This window comes from Takifugu flavidus, chromosome 8 (genome assembly GCF_003711565.1).
Source record: "Takifugu flavidus isolate HTHZ2018 chromosome 8, ASM371156v2, whole genome shotgun sequence".
Classification (NCBI taxonomy): Eukaryota; Metazoa; Chordata; class Actinopteri; order Tetraodontiformes; family Tetraodontidae; genus Takifugu; species Takifugu flavidus.
In genome coordinates, this window is record NC_079527.1 from 7,900,184 (window position 1) to 7,920,203 (window position 20,020).

General features: G+C 45.5%; 2 protein-coding genes across 3 annotated transcripts; one reads left to right on the top strand and one right to left on the bottom strand.

Annotated features, from left to right (window-relative positions):
* Window positions 1–620: 620 nt before the first annotated feature.
* lhfpl5b (LHFPL tetraspan subfamily member 5b) lies at window positions 621–11,237 on the top strand (the record flags this gene model as incomplete). Its single annotated transcript, XM_057039623.1, has 3 exons — window positions 621–655; window positions 8,433–8,836; window positions 10,023–11,237. Coding segments are annotated over 3 exons (744 nt in total), but the record flags the coding sequence as incomplete, so codon positions are not given.
* Window positions 10,516–19,799, bottom strand: srpk1a (SRSF protein kinase 1a). Of its 2 annotated transcripts, none has more exons than XM_057039613.1 (16): window positions 19,693–19,799; window positions 19,046–19,094; window positions 17,251–17,378; window positions 16,945–17,053; window positions 16,730–16,817; window positions 15,814–15,901; window positions 15,389–15,495; window positions 14,941–15,106; window positions 14,836–14,861; window positions 14,523–14,748; window positions 14,044–14,439; window positions 13,818–13,918; window positions 13,519–13,626; window positions 13,322–13,391; window positions 12,063–12,155; window positions 10,516–11,835 (listed from the first exon to the last, which is right to left on the bottom strand). In XM_057039613.1, exons 1-16 carry the CDS (start codon window positions 19,703–19,705, stop codon window positions 11,651–11,653), a joined length of 1,953 nt encoding a protein of 650 aa, XP_056895593.1. In that variant the 5' UTR covers window positions 19,706–19,799; the 3' UTR covers window positions 10,516–11,650. The 2 variants fall into 2 exon arrangements, with proteins under 2 accessions (XP_056895593.1, XP_056895592.1); XM_057039612.1 differs by lacking the exon at window positions 12,063–12,155 and adding an exon at window positions 12,487–12,579.
* Between the last annotated feature and the right edge of the window lie 221 nt (window positions 19,800–20,020).

The window sequence follows — 20,020 nt, forward strand, 5'->3', positions numbered from 1 at the left end:
ATGCAAACTATTATTCCTGGTAATGTATGCCAAACTCATTTGTTGGGAGGAGAAGCGAGAGCAGCGAAACTTGGCAGTTTTTTGCAAATCCGCTGAGAGGAAGGATCAGCGAGCAGCTTAAAACGCCATTAACATATGTGGGCTGCACATCCTTGTTGCCACAAAGACCACAGGATAATCCAAAACTGCCAGGCTAGTTTTTTTTCCTGACTCATTTGTCTTCGTGGATACTGAGGCGATACAAGCACGGGCCTCATTCTCTCTACAGATGACAACCTCAGATCTGGCCTGTGGACAGATTTATAACTCATGTCGGCAGCCTTGCGGAACTATCTGCCTCGCGCTCCCCGTGCAGGCCGAGTGGATGGAACAGTTGCTCCATTTAAATGCCAAGCAGTAAGAAATGATCCCCTGTGAAATGATTTAGGAGCTGCTTCTGAATGCCAGCAGCCCGTAAACACCAGCATAATACGGCAGAGTTGAGGTCCCTCACATCTGCAGGCCTCCTGAGGCTTTCTGTGAATAGCGTCATGCTGCTGCTGCTGCTGCTGCTGCTGCTGCTCTGTTGCTGCTGCTGCTGCTGCTCTGTTGCTGCTGCTGCTGCTGCTGCTGCTGTTGCTGCTGCTGCTGCTGCTGCTGCTGCTGCTGCTGCTGCTGCTGCTGCTGCTCTGCTGCTGCTCTGCTGCTGCTGCTGCTGCTCTGGCTGCTGCTGCTGCTCTGCTGCTGCTGCTCTGCTGCTGCTCTGCTGCTGCTCTGCTGCTGCTGCTGCTGCTGCTGCTGCTGCTGCTGCTGCTGCTGCTGCTGCTCTGCTGCTGCTGCTGCTGCTGCTGCTGCTGCTCTGCTGCTGCTGCGGCTCTGCTGCTGCTGCTGCTGTGTGTCTCCTTGCTGTACTTCACAGACAGCCCATCATTCCACCAGCAGGTTGACCTACATGCAGCTCACACCATATACATATTCATGGGATCCCATAATCACGAGACCATCCCTGGAGCAGAAGCAAAACTCTTTAATTAGTTCCCATCATCGGGTGGCAGCCAACAGGACTGTGTTTGTCTTACCTGGTGGACGTTGTCCTGCGTGTCCATGTGTTAGCAGCTGCTGCAGCAGCCGTGTTGTCCTTCCTATCTGCGGTTACTTTTAAAAGGCGACAAAGCTGTAAAGGAGGAGAATAAAGCTCCTCAACGTTACTAATAGTTCATGGGTAACCCAGAGAAACACAGCTTCATTCTGCCGTGAGAAACAGATACATTTATTTGAATGCAGCTGTGATTCAGGCTGCATTTGAAGGTCAAGTAGTGGCTTTTTTTGTGAACTGATTCGCCTGGACAATAACTTGTGTGAGATGTAAAAATATTTGGGTGCCATTAGTCTCTGTAGGGGAACTTTTAAGGTCCTTTATATAACGTTTGACAAAACAGCCCGGCGAATCTTTTAAAGAAGTAGTCGGATTTTCCTTTGGTAAATCCAAATAACAAAAGGGAAAGCAAGTTCTCTCCAAGACTTCAAAAGGCAACTTTTTTTTCTGGGGATTTCAGAAATGATGTTTGAACAAAGCTCTGATCTACATGGTCTGACCCTAAAAATCTGGGATTTGAATCACTGGCCTGCTCGTTCCTGATATCACCCTTGGTTTGAACTCCTTCTACAACCCCACCCCCACCCCCTACCTCCACCCTCCACCCCTGAGACAGCAGGGCAATTTAACAGAACACACAAAGAAACGGCCAAACAAAGAAAAAAACAACTTCAAAAGATGGATCAAGGTGTCCATTGAGATAAAGAAGCCTGGGAGGGGGGCCATCGGGATGGTGACAAACGGGGCTTACACCCTCACACACACCCAGAACACCATCCTCCAAGGACTGGCCGGGCTGAGGAACTTTACTTTGAAAGGTTTCCTAGCCCAGTCTGCTGTTTGTAGACAAACATCCTACTGAACAGATGGCCGTGCTGGAGCTACAGCTGGAACTTGTTAGCAGGTGGGACAGCATCGTTACCTGTCTGATAAAAAGGAGCCTTTTATCCCTGGTTTTGGATTTGGACGTGCCGTTTGTTGTCTTAAAGAAGAATGTGACCAATGTTTTAAGATGCAGAGGCTGTATTCACACATGCAAACTGCTCTCATCTCTGGATACAATGCATGACACCATGAGCAGAAACACAAGCAGCCCACAAACATTCAAGCACATGTATAAAACAGGAAATGTTAATTAGTTGATCGCCCAGCCACATGTTTGCTAGAGGCCACAGGCCTTATTACCATTCATCATAGATCAGTTGATAATCAAAGGTCGCCATTAGCAGGCTTATTTCATCATCACTTCAATCATAAATTAACAAAATCCTTAAAACAGACAGATAGATTCATAGATTAAAGGATTATACGTTAATGAATTCTTCCAAACAAGCCAACAGACACAAGAGGGATGTGTTAACACACACGTTCACACCCCAGCCGTCATTTCAGCCCAGATTTAAGTGCCTCTGGCTAAACTTCTCACAACACGATCCAATAAAAACACAGTCACACACCAGATTTTATCAGAGTTTATGGAAGGTGAATTTCTTCTGGCTGCCGGTATTAAAACGGCAGCGATTCAAAGTCAGTCAATAAAACAAAGGGGAGTGAAATGACCCAACAGGAAGTCCAGGAGCCCACCAGGGATCTCTAATAGGATCTCTGATGTTTGAGCGAACCATCACAAGCCCCAACCAGTTTCCCTCCAAGAGTGCGAGGAACCTTCCTCACCAGGATTTCCATGTGATCTCCATGCAAATCTTTACGTTTGTCCCGCGCGTGCCGTTTGGATTATGGGCGCAAATGAATACCCGCGATGAGAGAACATTGCTGCGTTGAGACTCGGTTGCTTCATGGTTCACCGAGGAGAAATATGCCTCCCACACATGGGTGGACGGGGATGCACGGGCACAAAAGTGGACTGCCTTCACAGCACAAATATTAGCAAAGTGATCTACCAGCAAAAAAGCACGCAGGAGTGGTTTTCTTCCGATCGGGCAGGAGCTGAGATCGTGGCCGTCGAAGCATGCGAGGGCGTGAACTCCAGTCCCTGCAGCCGACCTGCACACGTGTGACAACGCCATTAATGGGACGGCTGTTTGGGGCTCAACTGTCGCTTCCTGTGATGTTCTGCCCTCGTGCTGCTCGCATCTAGATAATGAGGAAAGTCTGCTCGCCCGATGATGTGCCGCCGCGTCGCGCACAGATGCCCTCCGGGGCCGCCGTCGCAGCCAGCGGAAGCCCGGAGCAGCGTCGCCCATTATGCGTTTCCTCATTACGGAAGCAGCGTGACTTTTGGAGCTGATGGGTGTCTTCGTGATTGCCGAGGCCTGGGGAAGTCATCACCGCCTGTGAGAATAAAATCTTTCAAGAAACAGCCATGGCGGCTGGTGCAGGCTGCAGCACGGACCTGCTGCGGCGGTCTTAATCCTGGGAGCTGCTCCACACCAGCCCAACACCCACACGTTATGCAGCACATCTGTAGAAACGGCAGCCGCCGCGGCTCAGTTGTGCCCAACAATAAAAGCACTCGAGTAGCCGTCAAGTGAATCCTCTCATTATTTACTTCTCCTCAATTAGCTCTTTGCATTATTTACCTAATGGCGTTTGCATTATTTAGCCGACGCTTCAGCGGCTTTACATCCTCTGTAGACAATAGCGAGCCACGCGTCAGAGGACGGGACGTGACATTTATAGCAGAAAGTTGAAGATTTTCTGCGACCTGAAAATGAACATTCAACGTTTTGCCGAGTCAGCAAGTGTCTGCTTAATGTATTAGCCAACATTTCCCACAGCTCCTGATCGATGTATATGTGGCTGCCGTTGCGAGAGGTGACGAATGCCGCGCTGCGCAGCCTGATGAGGCTGATTTGTGATCTTTTCTCCAACATTGGCATTAAAAATCTATCAAATGCCAAACAGCCTTTGCTCACGAGGGGAAATCATTTCAAATAATGGAGAAATACCTCATTTAAAGAACACAATATACTTGCAAAAACTGTTATTGAGATCTACTGCATGTGTGGCAATCATAAAAAATATTATGATCATTCTAGGGAACAGTCTGTCAACATTACAGTTGGATTAGATGCGTTAGATCGAGCTCCCCAAGAGCAGCGTTGACGTTTGCATAGAAAAGTAGAGTTTTAATCTTGATATATTTGGCACAAACATAGCCAGTAAAGCTCAGCCAAGAGCAGCAGGCCTCATGTTAACTGGCAGGCTTCTGTTTGGAGTCAGCATTCGATACCTAAAACTAAATTAAATAAAGTTTCTTTTGGCTGTGTTCCAAATTTCTAGTCTGACCTTTGACCTCATTCCATCCAGGTTTATACTGTCGTAACTGTGTCGCTTTTCACACCATTTGACACAAACTTCACCTTTATTTCAGAGTGTCTTTCTGTGACGCACATGTTGGTGAGGCAACTGACCACAATTCAACAGAGCAGGAAAAATCACGAACATTTAGGACCTTAAAATGAGTCACCAGCAGTTGTCCTCTCTTTAAAATCCACATTTCTGTTGGAGATGGTCGACAGAAACGGCTGCAAACGTGCTGCAGCCTAATATCCCCTTTAGTGAGAACCAGCAGAGTGGGCTGAGTCTGCAGTAAGAACCCTTCACAGTCCAATTAACAGCGAGAAATTTCCCCACAGTTCCTGCAGCAGCCCCCTTGCCAAATCTTACTGTGAGTATATGGGAAAATCCTCCTTCCCAACGCTTCTGCTACGCGGTTATATAACTGCTCGGGCATCAGTTACACTGGAAAGAGACACGTGCTGGGACAATTTATGACCACGTTTGCTACAGCGAGTCCCAGAAAAGCCAATTGGGCTCATGCAAAAGGAGAGAAGGAGCGTATATTCTGGGAATTTGACAGGTATATTGATTCTGACATTTCAAATGAGTTGTTATGAGTGTTTCTGCACCTATCAGGGGCTGTGCGATATTACACACGAGCACGACCACCTCCTCAGGTAATAGCACACCAGCAAGTCAGGGAGCGGAGGATTCACCCCTGAGATACATATGTCTCCCAGTCACGCGTGTCCCTGCATAACAGCAGCCCAACCTGATATTTTCATGCAGTGTCTGTTTGCAAGAATAGCAGTTGTGCCACAGGAGCAGCGGTGGCACCTTCGCAGGGATCCAGTCTGTCAGCGGAGAGCCAATTATTATCCCGACCCACCGTCAATGGCACAGATTAGCCAGATTCCTCGGAAATATCAGGGAGAAGAGGTGGGCTTTCAACATAGAAGGGCACAAAAGACTACAGAAAAGGAAAGATCGATTTAATTTGAAATGTCTGTGCTGAATCTAGTTAAGGAGCACATCTATCTATCTATCTATCTATCTATCTATCTATCTATCTATCTATCTATCTATCTATCTATCTATCTATCTATCTATCTATCTATCTATCCTGCTCCAACGCTACAGTAAATCGCCAGAATAAATAGAATACTGCCCCCTGTTGGCCAGTTTTGTCACGCAAACGACTTTCTTTTGAAAAACCGATATATTGAGACATTTTTGTCTGCAGCTTCACTGATGGGGTGGGTGGGGTGGGGATGGGGGGGTTCATTATCTCCTCATTCTGCACACATTTCAAGAGTTGTAATGCTGCAGATTCCACATTCATCCCCCAAAACAGCAGTGCTGCTGTGGTTGCTGAGGGTGGGACGGCTGCTCCCTGTTCTCGGTGCGTCCTCTCTGACAGTATGAAAAGAGATTATCCCCAACACCAGACACGCATCTGTGAAGCTGGGGAAGGAGGTAGGAGGTGGCTTTACTGTGTCCTCTTCAAAGACTGTTGCCGCAGGCGACCAGGAGTCTAAGACAGTCCAGGGTCAAGGTCGTGCATGCAACACAACAGAGTGTCTAAAATGACATCACCACATTGCCGGTGATGCTAAAACCATCATAATGCTCCCCTGTGGTCGTCCGTAAAGCAAATTCAAGCACCTGTTTCTCTGTCGGACAGCAGCTCTGTGTGAATCCAGGACAGAGACAGGCGGTTCACTGGGAGCAGCACACGAGTCACGCAGCATTTACCACTAACGCCACAAACTAAATGACATCACCATGACGGAATATGTGTCAGAATCTCCAGAAAATATTATGATGAACTCCCAGGGTCGGGCCTTAATCACATCAGGCAATGAGCATGTCGCTCAATTGATGAAAGTCGGCCATAAATGTAATAAAGCTTCCAAGGTTATTAGAAGTGCCACAGGCTATTTTGCAGCCGCTCACACACCTCATATTGGATTATGGAGGGAAATATGATGAACCGCAGAAGTAGAACTTGTCCATTTACAAAGGACCAGGGAGGGTTTAATGGCTTGTGACATTCACACATACTAATTCTGATGGCTGCGACAAGCCGCTTGGTGAAAGACGTCCGTGTAGGAAGAGCAGTCTGTGCACCACTAATGAGCGAGAAAATGTCCAAAACCAAACAAATGATGAAACGTACTGGACTCCTGGAGGACCAATTTGGTGGTGAATAAACGCTAACAGCCACATTCAGCGGATGTTGACATCTTTACACCTGGAGCTAAACATCAAATCACGCAGTTGACCTTTGACCTGGCCAAAGTCGTGAGGGTGAGACCATCAGAATCCTTCTTAAAGTCGTTAAAACCGCCTGGACTTGATCCGTCTGAAGGTGCCGGGATGTTGAAACAGCAGTTGTTTCTGCCCCTCAGAGGATCCCAGTCTGAGCTCCCTGACAGGCCTGCTGGGGGGCCAGGAGGAACCATTTGGTCACTTATAAGAACCCTCCCCCCTCCCACAGCCAGGTTGCTCCTGTAGTGGTAACAACTATCACCCTCTATCTCTCTCGCAGACGCTCGGTTAATCCTCCGGCTCGTGTTCTTGCTGTGCTGCATCTTAATGGCATCTGTTAAATCACCTGTCTCTGCTGGGGGGGACTCTCTCGTCGTTGCCGCCAGCCTCCGTTGTTATTGCTCCAGCTGCCTGCCAGCTCCCGTTTCCGCTCACCATCTCCCCGCATCATTACGGAAAGCTCTGCTCTAAGCCCCCCAAATCTCCGTGTCTCCTCGTTCTTTTTATCTCCAACCAACGGCTCTGAAGAGGATTTTACATAATAATCCTCTTCACAATCCTCCTATTACCCCTCCCTTCATACAAGCTTTTCTTATTATATTGTATCTCGTTAAAACAATCAATTTACAGGCAAAGAACAATTGCAATAAAACAATATAGGGAACGTTGGTGCTCAAAATGTGTATGAGGCGTCCCTCCATGATCCAATCCATGATGAGAAGTCAGTCAGACTGGTCCAGGCTGGCACATGTCGGGCACGGCGCTTCATTAGAGCGGCCCCCGCCTCATTTTCCTGCACAGGTTCGGTTTGATTCGTCTTTTTCTAGCGAAACGCTTCTTCTTTCTCACCCGTAGCCGAGCAGGATTCAACGACGTGGAAGCAGGAGGAGACGGAGTGGGAAAATGGTGAAGCGAACCCAGAAAAACAACAGCACCAGATGAAAGTGTTGCTGCAGCTGAATGAGGTTGAGGCAGAATTTAATTCGGGTGATGAATGTGGAAACATCGTCCTCACCTGCTGCGGGGAAATGAAAATGGAAATAAAGCAAAAGAAAATGTAAAAAAAAAAAAGAAAAAACTTTATGCAACAGCTGTTAGAATCAGGACAGCCTGAGCCCTTGGCGGGCCACAGTGGCAGGAAATAAACTTGCTTTTAACAGGGAGAAACCCTGAGTAGGACCATGGGGAGGGGACACAAACATCACAGATGCACAGAACACTGTGTCGTTCATGGAAAGAATGAGATTGGGAATTCAAAACATTATTTTCAGATATTCAAAACAAATGTTGAACTGGTGGGCTATAAAATAAGCTGAATGTTGCATTTTTATTGTGCTGTTGCTGTTTTATTAAGACCAACGGCTTTATACTGTGAGGGAACGTAAAGATTCACAGGACTAATAGAGAAAAACAGGAGTCATGTCCGTAACACTGTAAAAGTATTTTACTTATAAAATTCTATGTTTAATACAGGTTAAATCAGGATCAGTTTAAGAAATATCTTAACCTCTGCGTGTAATTATACATCACTTTTCATCACAAAATTTTGCTTCCAAAAAACCTTATCAGATGGGTTGATGTTGATTGTAGCCAGTCTCACAAAGTCTTCCGTGGATGAACGGTTGCCGTTCCCGTCGACCCTCCTACGGCGAAGCAGCTTCATGAATAAAAGAGGAGCGGGTGCTGTCCAGGGTGCTGAACGCCCAGCCTGATCTTTCAGTGTGTGAGTGTGTGCGTGTGTGTGTGTGTGGAGGGAATGGTGTGTCAACTCTCAGCAGAGAACGTATTCATCTCCTAATAAGCCAAAGCCCTCCTCCACCGAAATGGCCAACGTCAACCCGGACCTGCTCCCGGCTCAGGAAGCCGCCAAAATCTACCACACCAACTACGTGAGGAACTCGCGAGCCATCGGCGTCATGTGGGCCGTGTTCACCATCTGCTTGGCCATCATCACTGTGGTGGTCTTCATCCAGCCCTTCTGGATCGGGGACAGCGTCAGCACCCCTCAGGCCGGCTACTTTGGCCTCTTCCACTACTGCATCGGCAACGCCCTCACGTCCGAGCTCACCTGCAAAGGCAGCATTCTGGACTTCGCCTCCATCCCTTCCCCTGCCTTCAGGACCGCCATGTTCTTTGTGGGCACCTCCATGCTCCTGGTGGTGGGAACCATGGTCTGCTTCAGTTTGTTCTTCTTCTGCAATGCTGGGAGCGTCTACAAGATCTGTGCGTGGATGCAGCTGGCCTCAGGTGAGCAAGGTCATTACAATCCACCTCAGAGTTGTTCCTCACACACCCTGAGAATGTGCTATGGACAAATATCATATCAAACCTTACTGAAGCAGGAACCTGTGCGGGAACTGTGTCTGGTGATGATCCCATTCTTTCAGGAGTCACCGACTCACTTCTCTGGTTTCAGAACGATGCTTGTTTGACGTGGACGTGTTAATCTTTACTGGGAGACCAGTAAGGGCTCCGGTTTCGGACTCCTGACACCTCTGGTGGTGAATCATTCATATGAAACATGATCAGGTGTCGTGAGCAGATCCAAACATGAGACCCGGCGCAGCAGAGCCGAGGTGCAGCCTCGCTACACGTGAAGCAAGTTAATGCCGATCACATCAAGACCTAAAGCTTTGAGAAAATCTAATCTCATCAGCTCCTCCTTGAGTCTGAGTGGAAATGTTCCCCTAAAAAGACCCTGACCTTGTGCTTTGACTAAATGAGGTGAACTTCAGGCTGCACGGCCTTGACCTCTGACCTGCCAAATTTAACGAGGCTATGGTTAGTTCAGCGTGGGCATTTGTGGAGTATTTAAGGAATGTAGTGAAACATAGCTGTTGTTTAGGGTTAGGGTTAGGGTTAGGGTTAGGGTTAGGGTTAGAGATGGAGCTTTTGGTACTTTTCATGTGTGATCACTCACCATAAAAAGGTGGTCTTGTTCTGGGAGTGGGAGTCTGGGGTTTTGCAGGTCAAAGGTCACTGCACTGGAGAGGCCCAATTAGCTAACTGTGCTATAAATAAGTCATTTTCGGAGGAGGAACACGGTGCTTGAGTCCTGTTATTTTAAGGTCAATCCGTTTACATTGAAATGACTATTTGGTAATTAAATTTGTTTTTGAAAAGCACATTCGCATTTTAAAAAAAGTTTTTACACTTTGGATGGCAGTTTACTGAAGTCCGGTGGAACCTTTAGGAGTTGAAGAGCATTTAAAAATAAAGCACTTTTAGAGCAGCACATCAGGCAAACAGCAGCTGTGAGGCTTCTTTGCTCTGCGGCACCATAAATAAACAAAACCTTTCACACTTAAACGGCGGATGGAGCCTCAATTGGCACAGGGGTCTCGGAAAAGCCTCCACGGCTATTGTTCGGCAAAGTAGGAGCACACAAGGGCTAATTACTGCCAGGCTTACTGCCCGTGTTCGTCCCCCGCAGCCGTGTTGATGGTGATGGGTTGCATGATCTACCCGGACGGCTGGGACTCTCCGGAGGTGAAGAGGATGTGCGGCCAGAGGACGGACAAGTACAGCCTGGGGAACTGCACGGTGCGCTGGGCTTACATCCTGGCCATTATCAGCATCCTGGACTCGCTCCTGCTGGCGTTTCTCTCCTTCACCCTCGGCAACCGCCAGGACAAACTGCTGCCGGATGACTTTGAGGTGGAGGGACAAGGTAAGGATCAGCAGGCACACGAAGGCTTCCGAGTGCATCGGCCCCTGCACGAACCTCCCATGTATTGAGAGGGTTGTTAACAAAGGTCACCTGTGAGAAATACCTGTTTTTGCGTTTATTTTCCTGACGCTGACTGATTTGGGGTTTTTATTTTTTCTTCCCAGAAAACTCCTGAAGACGCCTGAGCTCCCAACAGGAAGAGAGATTTTTATTCCGTGCGTGACATTTTAAAAAATGAAGCCTGACACGGTTCTCGTTGTGTCGTATGAACATCCGTTTTATTTTATGGTGCGTTTTACACTTTTGTAAACCGTTAGCTCACGTAAAGTCGGTGTGGTTGAACCCATCACAGGTGTGTTTATCTTTTTTTTTTGTTTGTTTGTTTGTTTAGATCGCAACAGATAGATTAGTTCAACATGATCAATTTATGACAGCATTACATCAGATCTCACCATTTCTAGTTGGAACATTACCAGTTCATACATACAACTGAACTCGAACGCTTTATTAAAACACAGCTACCCAGCTAAATATCTTAGCTAAGATATAAGATTTGTTAAAAACTGTACATAACTGTAATATACATAAAGGCAAACTCTTTGGTACAGATATATACAGTTTATTTTCTTTTTTTTTTTCCTTAAATTGGGCTCATTAACATGTTCACTGTTGGAAACATTATATTCCTGAATTGTATAAGGTGTGTAAGACTACCATCTTCCATGAGAATGAAAAAAAAAGAAAATAATCAGTAACTGTAATAAACTAACCACACTAAAACATCAGGTGACAGCGCGTTTGTTGGCCGAGACAATGTGACCATTGTTGTCAGAGAGTCCCGGCTGGAAAATGCTGTTACACCAGTCAGTGTAAATGTCAGCCCAGTGTGCAACATCCTAATCCTACTTTACAAATACAAAATATAAACCTTACATGTTTCATATAAGATGGAACGTAAAAAAGAAAGAAAAAAAAACACCACACTAACGAATGAGAAAAGATTTGATAGGTTCTTTTTAGAAGGGACATGACCGATAAAAGCTACATATCCTTATTTTTTCTTTAGTGCTGGAGTGTAGCAAACAAGGATGAATCACTAGAAGTACAGTAACAGTTTGCTTCGCAGGATGGGTGAACAGAGCACAGCAGTTGGAGCCAACATGACCACAAAAATAACAGAATTCTAGATTCCCCATATCATCACACTAGAACCAACACAATCATACACAAAAGCATTAATTCAATAACAAAAACACAAGTAATCCAAAAAAAAGATTAAACAAAAATAGAGACAAATAAATAATTATCTGATATGCCCGAACTGGAAAGTGATCTGTTGCAGTCTCTGGAGAGAATGGAGGAAGGAAAGGTGCAAAGACTGGAGGTTTCCACTAGAGGGCGAGCCAGGGGTGGCGCAGGCATTCTGCAGCTGTGGCTCTCTTTTCTGGGACCAACTCCAGCATGGGAAGCAGGAAGTCCGCGAAGCACTCTGCTTCTTCGCGGGGCCACTCATACTTGTCAATTAGCACCTCCAGTAGACCCCACGGCTTCAGTTTGGTGATGTGTTTCAAATCACCTGCACACGACCGTAGAAGACCACGTCAGTCGCACAGCAATAGGGTAGCAGTATATAATAAATGTTCAAAAAGGACATTTTATGTTTGCAGCATGCAGACTGTATGTCTGAATAGCTATATCTAATGTTTGTTTAGTGTGGAAAGGTTAGAAAGTACATGGAATGTGAAGTGTCTTTAGGCTCTGATGATCTTGACGGGAAAACTCCCCGACAGGTGACTCTTTTACCTTTCTTGGTGAAAAAGTCCTTGGAATATTTGCCCGCCATTATGAGTTTGCGTGGGACACTCCCCAGCAGCTCAATGATCAATGCTATATGGTCTATTTGGTTGCAAGAGGAGGAAGGGGGGACAAACAGGACAGACAACAGATCTGTCAGACAAAGTCCCAGTCAGGGACCCGCTCTGGGAGTGTGGGTGTCGCTCAGAGGTCAGACTGGCAGCACACCAATGAACGTTGGTTGGAAATTAACCAACACCATTCCAATTCTCAACACCAGACATTTCGACAGAGTGCTTCCATTCTGGTAAATACTGCTAAAGAGATACAAAAGTGGCCTAAATTTATGTCTGATGGGGTAATATGCACTGACAGGAACCTCCCCCCTCCAACACCCTTCCCAGAGCGAGCCGTAGACACAGGGATGGCGTACCTCTCCTGGTGAAGTATTCCTGTGAGTATTTCCCGCTCAGAGCATAGTGACGAGGAATTGGGCCAAGCAACTCAATCATGAGAGCGAGATGGTCTGGAAATGAGGCACATCGCAGGAGGACGGGGATGACAGGAAGACAGGAGAGATGAACAGCATGTGGAGCAAAGGTGATGACAGGAGCACATGTATGAACAGCACGGCATCCTTCCTTCACAAGCTCAAAAAGTTACACCTAAACTACCGACAGAAAGCTTAAAGAACAAAGATATAGTTGAGAGTTCATACAGACGCCCTGCAGCCGCGGGGTTTGTGCCAGCCAGGCACTGAAATATACCCGACATGCTGCAACAAAGTCAAGTCAGCACAGAAACCTCACGCTAAACACGGCATCAACAATAATGTACAGAAAGAAAACAAGGGCGCTAGGGAACAGATGGGGGAAAGAGCTGCAAAAAAATGGAAGATGGCCCCGTCTGCAGGGTGGCAGAGCAGTGGTTTAAGGTAGGAAATAAACACAGGAATGTTGGTACTAAACATCACCAGTTACCATCCTGTAATTCTAAACCCTCTAATGCAGCAAACTACGACTACAATGATTCAAGAATAACAGGACATTTCTAAGAAATACAACTCAGTCAGGATAACTTACAGCAAAGATCTACCAATCTGTAACCTAACTGGATGACAGAAGACTGAGGGCAAATTTATGAAGTACATTACCAGGTACAACACAATAAATGCATCTTAATATCCTACTATCCACTGTTAAGATGTAAATATTGCCATTACCACAATGTTGGACAGTTCTAATGGGATAAAGCATAAAAAGCGCTACCTTCATCCCTGGAATAATCTTCCCCAGAATGCGGTTCAAACAAGTAGTCCCCTGTGGCGAGCTCAAAGGCCTGAGGATTCAATACAAACACAGGAAAAGGCTGTTCTGATGTGTCTGTTTACTTCTACAACTGGCTCCAGTCAGGATGCTGCTGATGTCTACGGGATACGACATTGATACTGGCAGCATCCTCTCACCATGCATGCTGTGCTCCATATGTCGGCTGGCGTGCTGTATCCGGCGCCGATGAGCACCTCCAAGGACCGGTACTGCCGTGTCTGGATGTCTTCGGTAAAGTGCTTGTGCTGAAAGTGAAGGATTGGGAAAACAACAATTCCATCCCATAAGTTTCCTATCCTTCTGTCCAATAGAACAAACTGAACACTCGGTGGTTTAATGTCTCTATTTTGGGAGTGTGATGACACTAGATGTGCCACTCGCTGTGAGGCTTGTTCCCTAATCAGGAAATCCCTCAGGTCGTTAGGAGGCTACTCACCACCCAGCAGGCATTTCCCAAGTCTGCAATCTTGACCTTGATGTTATCTGCATTGAGTGGATCAAGAGGGTTAACGAGCAGGGAACCTGCTGTCGGTTTGCCTATCACAGAGCAGGAGAGAGATAAAGAGCCAATAAATGAGAAGCATAATGATCAGTTACAATTCCCTGCTAAGCCATTATTGTGCTGGATTGCAACATTGATTCTCTGGTAGTTCTCCGGTTACCTGATGCATCTCCTTTGGCTGACTGACCATTTCTCAGAGGATCCTCAGATGTGTACCCACAGTTATATCCATCCTCCCCCTGTCCTTGGTTAATGCTGTGCTCCAGCTCTCCCTCCTCCAGCTCGGGGGGAAGGAATCTCCCATTGCCGCCACTCCCGCGTGCACCGCTTTCCTCTGCATCGTCGTGCAGCTCCTCCACATCAGCAGAGCCGTTGCAGGCTGGGTAAACAGGCGACTCGTTGTTCCTCTCCTCCTGGCTGGGCTGTGCGTTGCCATTGTGTTGGTCTTCGTCCCTCCACTGGGAGGGCCTCTGGTCCGCTGCTACATGGCCGTTACAGTTCACTTCAGATGGTTCTTCTGGTCCTGTGCCTTTGACACCTGCGTTCTCACCGCCCTCTAAAAAAGGACATTTCTTTTAAAACTTTCACCACCACACGTTAAGATTCTTGTCCATATCGTTCGAACCAAGACAATATTACCCTCTGTTTCCTCATTTCCGAGATCTTGGAGCGACACCTGTCTGAGAGGAGCGCAGGCTCGTCCCATCGGAGATTGTGGGTCCTCATACTCGTCATCTTCCTCTTCTCGAGCCTCCGTGTTTTTCTCTATCTCCTCCAGGTCCAGGATGCACTTTTCCAGCAGCTCCGCCTGACGCTTCTGCTTCTTTTTTAATTTCTTCTTTTTGTTCTTAGACATTTTTACTGCCTATCACCCCCCAAAAAAATATGTTTTGTTCTAAAAACTGTTGTGATTAATGCATTATTGGAAAAGGTAGAAACTCCAGACCCATACCTGTTTCGGAGCGGGCGCTGTGCTTACTGAAAAGAGAATCAGACGAGTTTTTTTTTTAAACTGTGCCTGTACATATGAACAGTTGTGTGCGTTTGAGTCTCATACTTGCTGAGCCAGAGGGGGGAGGTGCCCCGGCCCTCTGCCATTCTGTGGCTTCAGCTGCGAGCTTCCGAACATAAGCCTGATCCACGCTCATCAAGATATTCTCCGGCTTGATGTCAGTGTGGATGATCTGACACTTTGTGTGCAGGTAGTCGAGGCCCTGAAGTACCTGACGAATGGAGAAAAAAGAATGCGTTAAAAATCCACAGAGTGTGTGTGTGTGTGTGTGTGTGTGTGAGCCACTCATGAGCACATATTACTGTCAAACATGGTAAAAAATAGGAACTGTTGCTGCACTAAATGACATGAAATGTTTTACTTGCTCAACAATCAGGCATTAGAAATAATCTGCCCCAACTAGTTTCCACAGCCTCTGTGTCACCTCGCTCCCACTGAACAGAAGAGACTCCGACACGTGACATGTTAACAACAGTAGAGCGTCTTGTGTTACCTGTCTGATGATGCTCTTCACACATGGCAGAGGTAATCCCTGGTAATTGGACTTTATGATCCACTTTAATAAGTGATGCCCCAGCACCTCAAACACCATGCAGACATCTGAATATTGTCTCGGTTAAGATAGAAATCACATTAACGTGTAAACTGAAACCACGGCCATGGAGCCATTTATCTGCGGGAGCAGAGCGAACACTGCCGTCTGTCCTGGCAGGTCTCAGGTTACAGCCATGGCATTCAGGCAACGCCTCACACCCAAAGTGTTGTGAGAGGTGAGCGCACAAGTTCCATTAGGTACCCCCAGCACCTGTCGTTTACTTTGTTTCTGTCCACTATTTAGAGCTCATTGACAAAGCGTTGTCATTCAGATTTCCAGTAATAAAAGCAAAACAAGGAAGCAAAACAGTCTGTCAAGGATACGAGTCCCGTTAACGCCAGAGATCTTGAAGTCATCTAGCAGCTGGACCACCATCTCACGGTTTGGGTCATTAGGGTCTGAATTTCTTACCTGGTTGCACAATCAGAGAAAAGTCAGGGTTGTAACAAACACTGGAGAGATGTCATTTCCTGAATCTAAAAGGTTTATTTTAGATTCAGGCTTAGTAAGATGCATATTGTTGAGGAGAATTGAATGCATAGGTTAGAGCTATAATGTTTGGCAGGGTAATTATACAGACATGTCAAAAGGAAAGTGCATTTTCAAGCAGTAATTTTATAGAGAAATTCAATACAAAGTATAGATTTTTCAACTGATCTACGCCACTGTATAATCTGCAGTATTTACAAGTTCGGGCAGGGCTTCCAGGGGGTGATGATCATCGGTTTCTGGTGATATTTATGAGCAGGTAGAGAGTTCAGATTCTACTTTTTGAGAATAAACAATTGGGCTGATTTTTCACTGTGAGTCAGAGGTTTCGGCCTGGAATGAGTGTGAGCAAATACACACTCACGTGACTTATGTGAACCTCTGCATTTCATATGAATGCAAACAAAATGAAACCAGGATGCACTGAGTTTGCATCAACAGCATAGATCATTCACAGTTTGGGATATATATATATAGATATAGATATATCTATATATAATATATATATATATAGATATATATAGATAGATATATCTATCTATATATATCTATATATATCTATATAGATATATAGAGGGATACAGTTTGAGATATATATATCTATAGAGATAGAGATAGAGATAAAGAGAGAGAGAGAGAGAGAGAGAGATAGATAGATGCTGCTGTGTGTGTGTGTGTGTGTGTGTGTGTGGTGTGTGTGTGTGTGTATATATATAAATAATTTGACCAAGCAAAAACCCAAGAACTTACAGATTTCAGGAGTTTGATCTCATCCACCGCTGTCTCTGTGTAATGTTCTGCACTCTTCACGACCTTCATAGCAACAAACCTCTTCACTCTGTAACCACAGAGAAAGTAACGCTCATGAACAGGAAGTGAAAGGTCTCATCATGTGTTACAATCGGTATCGCCAACGCAAAAACAATAGTGTGTGTTCGTTATATGGAGTAAATAATGCATCATACTGGATGTCCCAGGCCAGCCACACGGTCGAAAAGTGACCCCAGCCCAGTTTACGGATGACGTGGTACTTTCCATTGTACAGATCTCCCACTTTCACATGGTGGTAACCACCTACAGGAAACAACACATATTCACTGGATTAAATCCAGTCAGCTGAATGTCACGGCTGAGGAGCCAAAACGGATAAACCGGAGAAAACACACCGCTCAAGAATGAAGAGAACAATGTTTCACTGAGCTGCGTGTTTTATTGTCTGGATCCTTGGTTTCTGTGTACACAAAAGAATGCAGAATTATACTGAAATTCACCTTTGCAGTAATCATGGGGGTCCTCCTGTTCTTCATCATCAGAGCCCAGAATCTCTTCTGGCTCCTCAGGTTCCTGCGGCGATGCCTCCTGTTGAGGCTGCTGTCGAGTTCTTGGATTTACCGGCTGCCTGATCAACAAAGGCATCAACTGTTAATGACGCCCTTAGGTTTGGGGACAAAGACCAACAGTCCACCATGAGCAAACATGTGAAGGAAAATTTGCTGAGGGAGTGGTAACTATTTAAGCCACATTTATCCTTGTTATCTCCGTTACCTGGGTAGACCTGCTGTAATTAAGGATTTCTGGGTAACATTCCTGAGAAGGTTTAGATAAATTGTTCGCATCATCATATCATCATTATTACAAACTCAGCACAACAGCATCCTGGATGTTCTGCTGATGTCATTCCCAGTTGACATTCATCACCGTGACTGTCAAGGCTTCTCTGCTGATGATGTTTCCACCAAACACGTACACACAAAAACACACACACTTAAGAGATGGAAAAATATGTTGGAAATGTTACATTTTCTTGACAAACAGCTGTCAACCTGTATTATAACAGCAGTTCTCTGATCTTGATGTTTACCCATAAAAGATTATTTTGATGCTGATCAACAAAATTGCAGCTGTGTTCAAAGAGAATTTAGAAAATATCAATTAAAAAAAGAAGAGAATACTTCTTTAGGCCAATTCTAAAGGCCATCTCATTCTGTCACATTGTGACAAGATGCAGATATTAAATTAAAATACAATGGTTTTAGTCCAAGTCAAGATTTGGTATAAGTAAAATGCACTTTAAATATCTGGCATTAACTTCTGACTGAGCTTCTAAAATTAGCTTCCAAACGTATTTATTAGAGGCAAAACACTCCATAGGTATCACCTCACAACAGGACCAGAATATCAGCCAACACAGTCACAGTAAAATCAGCAAAGAAAATGTCTGCCAACACACTGAAACAGTTTGGATACCCGGTGGAAACATGGCATCAAAATGATTGAAAAGACAAACATTGCAGCTGCGTTTTCACCAAGCAGGCGGGTTCAAATTAACATTGCACGGCTCCTCTGTGCTGCAGCATTTAGGATCCGTACGCATCATCTCAGTTGCCATTGCTGTTTACAATATATATTGGTTATTCTTATTTCTGATTGTTTGTGTCAACACACCATAGTTTATCCGGTCCTAATTGGTATTCTTTAAGACTTTTAATGGCCTCTTTGACAGATGCTGCTAACTGGCCTATAAAAACACCTGCAATAAAGCCGATTTCAGTGAACACCATGCTTCAGTGGACTGATGTGGGCTTCTTCATTCTCTGATTTTAAATATAGCACAGGCTGTTATGTAACACTCCAGAGGATGCCACTGATGGCAATGATTAGCAGATTGGTAAATGCAACAAAAATCACAAGTGGAGAGTGCACGGGCTATTTAAAGCAGATAAGGTTTGCATTATTTGCTTGAAGTCATTGATGAACCCTTAAAAACAGGGCATGGCCTTCATGTAGGTGATTTCTGGCGCTGCATATTTCAATGCAGAGAATGACTCACCCTTCAATAAATTATAGGGGATAAAACCTAAGCAAACGTGTACAAAATGGAGAAGAATCCACAGCTTTTTTATATATATACACATTATGTTCATTAACCATCCGCATCACTATCTTTGGATCACGCACAGACCAAAATAAACGCATGGGTTCACGCCTGCACTCAAGGACAGATAATGTAGTGTATGTCACGCTGCAAAGAATTCCAATGTATTGACGAGAGTGCAGCAAACTCACTTTTTGGTGTTCTTCTTCTTCCTCTTCTTCCTCGCCTGCAGTGCCAGAACTGTCAGAAGGAAACAGAGCAATTATTCCACCGTCGCTTTCTGCAGGTTGATGTCAATTAGCTGGCCCTCAATAGAAAGAGGACTGACATTATGCATAGAAGGGGGTCGTTTTCATATCTGACCGCGGAGCAGCACTATCAGACAGTAAGAAGGCCACAATTATTGCAGAATTCCGCCTTGAAGTAAATTTTAATCCTTCCATTTGATCTGCGTACCTTTACATGTCGCTTCGCACCGAGATTGCCGCTGTAACGTTAATGCGTCGAGCGGCATGTTGACCGTCATGGTCCAGTGTTAAAGCTGCTAAGGTTTTAGGCTGTGTTGCATCTAAAGCGGCGTCAACCTAAATAAATCTCCATTTAAATAATCCCGACATGTCCCATCGAAGCTAAAGCTAATATCTGAAGAGCTAACGTAGCCCGTAGCTCGCTCAGGCTCAAGGCTGCGTTCCAGGCGGGTGCAGACAGACCGTCTGAATGAACGCAGCTTGACATTTTCCTACATTTGCGACTGAAATTGAGCACCGAAAGCAGTTTCGACATTCGCCCCTTTATAGCGTTGCGATATAATTTGCAGCGTATCTGTGTGGAGGGTTACCTTTTCTCTCCATGTCGGATCTTGCTTAGCTGTTAGCCACACCGCAACTGAGCGACTGTTTTACGCATGCGCACTGGTGCGCTTTGCCGAGGAGTTCCGCGCTTCCCCGGTGATGCTTGAACCTGACATTTTGTTTGATCAGAGACGTTTTATTCCAATTTTATCGTCGATGTTGTTGTCAATGTTCTGTCTGTTTACAGTCATCTGTTTTTTGGAAAGCCTTTGGGTAAATCCAAATTGTTACTTCTGTTCCTCTCATGCAACACAATGCCGCACAATCACGAGAGCAGTATCTTAATGCACCCAGAGCTATCCAGATCATAAAGAA